Here is a 6,327-nt window from a genome sequence, read left to right on the forward strand (position 1 = left end):
ATCTCCCCTCTTTCTATTTCTCTCTCTCTCTCTCTCTCTCTCTCTCTCTCTCTGTCTCTTCCTCTCTCTCTCTCTCTCTCTCTCTCTCTCTCTCTCTCTCTCTCTGTCTATTCCTCGGTGTCCTTTCGTCGATGATGTGCTGTCGACAGTTTCGCCCGCCGCTCGCTGCGAGCTGCAGATCACGACAAGGGCAGCTCGTTTGTGGGCGAGCTCAAAATATTTCGGGTTGTTTTTCGCACTCGTAATGGGGTGCAGCTCAGTCAATAAGCCGGCATCCTGCGGCATCGCGGCAGATAATGAATGCGCCTCCCCCGACGTATTGTCCACCTCTTGCTGACCGTTGTCCGTCGCGCAATGTGCACACAATGCTTGCGTAAGGCATTGTATGTTTGGGGAGGGGTAGTGCATAGACGCGGCCGGCGGGGATCCTGTTCGCCGCTGCGCCACCATTGAAGCCCGTGCTGACTAGCCAATCCCGATAGCCCGCCATTCAGCACAAGTGCAAATAGTTTGTGCTGTGTCAGCGTGCTGTGTAGCCAGGTGAGCCAGACAGAAGTTGACCACGGTAAGAGGTACATTTTTCTTCTCTCTCGGCGCTGCCCAGTGGCATCCGGCGGCAGCGTGGACCCCCTGCAAGATTCCTCTCGACAACCCCCGTGTATGAGATAGATATATTCGTAGTCGTCGTCATCGTCGTCGTGTGAAACTTCATAATGCTGCACCAGCATCAGATATCTCCCTGCTCCGAGCAGAGCTACGGATACTCGCAGTACGGAGACCCGGACGCCGGCGGCGGTTACTACAAGGATGTTTACACGGTAACGCCGACGGCAAGTCCCGTAGGCACGGGAGAGCACACGCCGATGCCGGAACCTTCTCCAGGTTACTTCTACCCGTATCAGGAGGTAAAACCCGAACCGGGACAACTCGTGTATAAACAGTACGGCGATTCCGGACAGTCGGTTTACAACGGGCCGTCGCAGTATACCCCTTCCGAACAGGAGAGTCCGTACGGACCGAGTGTTGGGGTCGTAGCAGGAGGAGGAGGCGGCGGTGGCATCGGAGGGGGAGGAGAAGGAGGAGGAGGGTTCTCTCTTCCCGGTCAGAGCAGCGGTCGCATGACGCATGCGATGCAAACGCAGCCGGGGAAGGTTTGCGTCCAGCTGGTCAATCGCGAGCTTTGGTTGAAGTTCCACGAACACACGACTGAGATGATCATCACGAAACAAGGACGGTAAATATGCCATCGTACTATTAACGAAATATGAAACATCTCATTTAAAAATCGAAACAAGGACGGTAACTATGCATACGTTCTAGTAACGACTGTATAACAAACGTAAATATGAAACATCTCATTTAAAAATCGAAACAAGGACGGTAACTATGCATACGTTCTAGTAACGACTGTATAACAAACGTAAATATGAAACATCTCATTTAAAAAATCGAAACAAAGACGGTAAATATGCCATCGTATTATTAACGAATGCAACGAACGGAAATATGAAATATTTTCATTTAAAAATCGAAACAAGGACGGTAAGAACTCATCAGATACGTTTTAAAAACCCGACTCGTATTAATCGAACCCGAAAATATGAAACATTTTTATTTACAAAATCGAAACAAGGGCGGTAAATATGCTAACGTACTTTTATTATCGAACGTAAACATGAAACATCTCATTTGCGCTCGCGATTCCTCACTTCCGGTGTCGAAGTATTGGTTAGATTTAACGATTATTAAACTCGTCGGTCTCTGTTTTGTTATTATGATATTATAGCGGCATGATCATGTAGAAATATCTCATGTTTCATAATATTACTTTTAAACTACAGTGGTCTTAATTAGTTCTCGTTGAAAGGTGGCGCACACCCAGCGCAACACGGCATTGCCGCTTTGCTATGTCTCGTGTATTTGTGTCCGTTAGCTTTGTCGTAGATAATTATCACAGAGTCAGTGCTTGCTATTTTACTTATTATCATATTATTTATTATTATATTTATATTATATTATTTTATTTATATTATTATAATATTATTTATTATCACATATTTTTTATCACTTAATTATACTTACAAGAAACATGTGATTTTCTCATAGTTTTAGGGGAACATGCATGCGCTTGGTTGCGAATACTCCACGCTAGCTTGATTAAGGTGGCACGCACACATGTATAATTGCTGCACGGCGGAACTGGTTTACGGCCGGCGTGGGTTGTTTGTGTGGGATCGGTTACAAGTTACGTACCCGCCTCCGTTTCTCACTCTCGTTGACGCCTCGTTAACTAGAATTACATGCGCTCATTGCTACCCACCACCCGCAACCAGAGGCGGTCACGATGATACCTACTATCGCGTGACACAGCACACTGACTGATTATTAAAACTACTCACTATTATTAATGATTGAGTATTTATATCGGACACGGGGTGCAATGATAGCTTACGTAATCTAAGCTGGTTGGTCGGTATTTATTATTTTCTTCATTCTATGCGATATAGCATTGTATTATATATATATATTTATTTATTTATTTAAATAATACGAAAAATACGAGCCGGCTAACATCAGGCAATTGTAACCAGATTCCTTATTATTCAGCAGATGCAAGATATTTTGTCACGCTTACGGTTAAACCATTTGAGGTTGACTATGCACTATATGATACTATATATGACATTATATCATATGTGAGTCGGATAAAAAAAAAAGTCTGACAGATTTCACAATAAGACACGAGTTATTCTAGATACAGGCTTTACAATTATTAACGCTTTGCCGTTGTTTATAGCCGAGATAGTTTCCTTTAATAAATTATGCCAATAGAGAAGGGGAAAGCACGCGCGAAAGAGAGGGGGGAGTATAAGAGTATAAGTAGGAAGGATGAGAGGAAAATCTAATATAGAGACAGTCAGTGTGCGCGAGAAAGACCGCGAAGGAAGAAGGAGAGAGGGAGCGACAGCAGGTTTGTGAGCGCGCGCGTGTGTGTTTGTGAGAGGGTGGCGGGAGAGAGTGTGCGCGTGTGTTTGCGAGAGGGTGGTGGGAGAGAGTGTGCGCGTGTGTTGTGAGAGGGTGGTGGGAGAGAGTGTGCGCGTGTGTTTGTGAGAGGGTGGTGGGAGAAAGTGTGCGCGTGTGTTTGTGAGAGGGGAGGGTGGGAGAGAGTGTGCGCGGGTGTTTGTGAGAGGGGTGGGTAGGGAGAAAGTGAGCGCGTGTGTTTGTGAGAGGGGTGGGTAGGGAGAGAGTGTGCGCGTGTGTTTGTGAGAGGGGTGGGTGGGGAGAGAGTGTGCGCGTGTGTTTGTGAGAGGGGTGGGTGGGGAGAGAGTGTGCGCGTGTGTTTGCGAGAGGGGTTGGTGGGGAGAGAGTGTGCGCGTGTGCGGCGTGGGGGGGTGATGATGATCCGCAGACATGAAGGCAGATTAAATGTGATCTTTTATGGAAATGTAAATAACGCTATACGCTAACGCCATAGCGGAAAGCGTAGATCCATATATTAGGCAAGCATTATGTATACATCTCGTAGAGTTATTTCTATATAATTGTCTCGCTTATCTATATCAAGGCATAATGAACTATATACCGCGACTTTCCTTGATATGACGACATTCTAAAACGCACAAACTCTTGATATATTTACGGCCGATAAGCAATTTCGGAGAAATTATGAAAACAACACCCGAACTTGATTTTAAATAAGCACAGACGAAACATTCGCTTCGTTCGTTTTTCTCTACCAGTTAAAGGGGCTATATCATCGAAAATTGTACTAGCATTCTTTGACACTATAAACTGCTAAAATATGTAATATATAATAATATCTAATGTTTAATATTTCAGCGTTTTGTTAATTTTTATGATAAGGTTGTTTTCAACACCTCTCATATAGAGAGAAATTGCAACGCGTACATTAGCTCAAACTATCTAGAATGTTTTTATATTCCAGTCATTCCAGCCACAATGTTACCAGTCATGAGATTGTACGTGAAATGTGACATGCTAATAATAAGATATAAATACCGGACCTATACAGTTTGTACCATTAAGATTCTAGCAGACATCGGAGTGTATAAGCGGCGTACGCGTTTGACCGCGTACGTTTCCGAGATAAACTAGAGAGGCAAAGCAAAATCAACGTTTGTTCGTTGCGAGGCGCTTAATTGCCGCTCTGAACAAATTGCATCGCGCGTGTAATCGTTTCACTGTCGGCATTGTCCGCTAGATCAACCCCGCTAAGCGAACACCTGCATCGCAACCCATTGCCTTCGCCGTGCCCTGCCCTGCGTCACGACCCATTGCTCGTAGTTGACACCGCAATCGGCGGCCCAACCGGTCCGCACCGCAGATGTCCCGCGTTGTTTGAGTGGGGGATAGTCGCGAGGCATTCAGCCGCCAATCAACGCCACAAATGCGTAACTTACGCGCCGCGGGAAAACAAGAGAGAGGGCCGCGGAGGAAAACAAGAGAGAGGGCCGCGAAGGGGGGGGGGCGGTGGCACGAAAAAAAGGGCGAGTGTAAACAGCGTGGCTGTTGTCGGACCTGCGTCAACGTCGTCGTCCGCGTCGTTGGAGGTGGTGGCGGACACGTGCGGCAGTGGTCAGCATTGTTGGCACGTTCGTTAGCGACCAATTCATTCTCCCCCCCCCCACCACCCTCATTCAGACACGGTGCCGATTTTCGGCTCGATTTGCAATATTGTGGTCCTGCAGCCGCGGGGGGACGCGCACATACGGAATATGAGTTACAGGGGCAATCATTCGATTCGGCGTTCACCACTGCGTGCATTTCTGCGATTCACGAAATACGAGAAATATACAGCTGTTGCTAGAAATATAATATAGCCGCGACAAACGATACAACTCATAATATTATCGACATTAAAACAACGCCCCCGCCCCTACCCACGCGGCGCCGCAGTATGAAGGGGAAACCTTGACAATATTTGCGTTGTCTCCATGTATCTTGCACCCCACACCCATCTACACGTTTGACTTTATAATGTACTGGCGCAAATAATTCTGAACAATTGTGGCTAATACTTCAATAATTAGCCGTTTACTCGATTTATCGAGAGCTGTGGTTTCTTTACCCACAAACAAACGCGCCACTATGAGAGATGTAAATCTCTCATTTACTCATAACATATTTCTTTACTTATAGGAGAATGTTTCCGACACTGGCGTTCAACGTCACTGGCTTAGATCCGCATTGTCAGTACAACGTGTTCGTTGATATGGTTTTGGCCGATCCGAACCATTGGAAGTTCCAGACGGGCAAGTGGGTGCCGTGCGGGCAGGCCGAGCAACTTCATCAGAGTAAGTTGATAGTAAAAAAAAAAGATAAATTGAGTCAATAATAAACGTGATAATAGAAATAGCGTATTTATATATATATAAATAGCGAATATATATATGAATATATTTATTTATCATATAGACGCGCGAACATTTGCGTTGCTGGGGAGTGTGGAAGCATATCGTTGCTCATTAGCTCTATCAGTGTAGCCCCTTGGTTCCCTCTTACCCCTTACCTAACGGGAGCGAGGGGGCTACACTGATAGAGCCCCTAAGCGTTCTCTCCCCCTTATCTGTAGCGGAAGCAAAGAATCTACACTCGTAGAGCCCCTAAGCTCTCTCCCTTTACTTGTAACGGGAGCGAAGGGGTTACACTGGTAGCGCCCATAAGCGCTCTCTCCCCCTTATCTGTAGCGGGAGCGAAGGGGTTGCATACTGGCAGAACTATAGTTGCTCACGTGCCCGTTGTAATCGACTTTTCTGTTGGATAGATGGAAGAGTTTACCTGCATCCGGACTCGCCGAACAGCGGCACGCATTGGATGCGACAGGACATTGTATTCAGCAAACTGAAACTCACCAATAATAAGGCGTGCAACCAACAAGGACACGTACGTGGGTTTGCGTATTATTTATTACACATTACCACAATCGTTCCGCGTTACGCACCCGCCGCTCTTTAAATGCCATTGGGAAATGTTATATGAAAGGTCGCGTAGTCTAGACAAGTGGCAAGATATAGTATTTGTACCGTACGCCCGCTGTTAACAGCAGCGATACGTCTCAAAGAATAGCTTGACTCTATTATTAAGCTAGTTCTAAGATGAATGACACACACACACACACACATACGTACAGACACAAACACACGTACACACATGCACACACGGGAAAGCGGTCAGGACGTCCCCATGCAGGTGTGTCGGGCGCTCGGCGTCTCTCTGCAACACGCGCCATCACGAATTCGTTACGATGGCACGGCGCGGCTCACGAGACACACACACACAACACACCACGCCACACACACACAGCAC

General features: G+C 46.4%; 1 protein-coding gene across 2 annotated transcripts in view; it reads left to right on the plus strand.

Moving 5' to 3' along the window:
* Positions 1 to 531: 531 nt before the first annotated feature.
* Positions 532 to 6,327, plus strand: part of LOC106806342 (eomesodermin homolog) — a 17,963-nt gene continuing 12,167 nt past the window's right edge. Inside the window, exons 1-3 of one of the 2 annotated variants that reach the window (XM_014808254.1) lie at positions 532 to 1,234; positions 5,161 to 5,315; positions 5,786 to 5,904. In XM_014808254.1, coding sequence (XP_014663740.1) covers positions 714 to 1,234; positions 5,161 to 5,315; positions 5,786 to 5,904 — 795 coding nt within the window. In that variant the 5' untranslated portion in view covers positions 532 to 713. The remainder of the gene's footprint in view (positions 1,235 to 5,160; positions 5,316 to 5,785; positions 5,905 to 6,327) is intronic. The other variant, XM_014808260.1, reaches the window with a different exon arrangement.

This window comes from Priapulus caudatus, unplaced genomic scaffold (assembly GCF_000485595.1).
Source record: "Priapulus caudatus unplaced genomic scaffold, Priapulus_caudatus-5.0.1 Scaffold8, whole genome shotgun sequence".
In the NCBI taxonomy this organism is placed as follows: domain Eukaryota; kingdom Metazoa; phylum Priapulida; class Priapulimorpha; order Priapulimorphida; family Priapulidae; genus Priapulus; species Priapulus caudatus.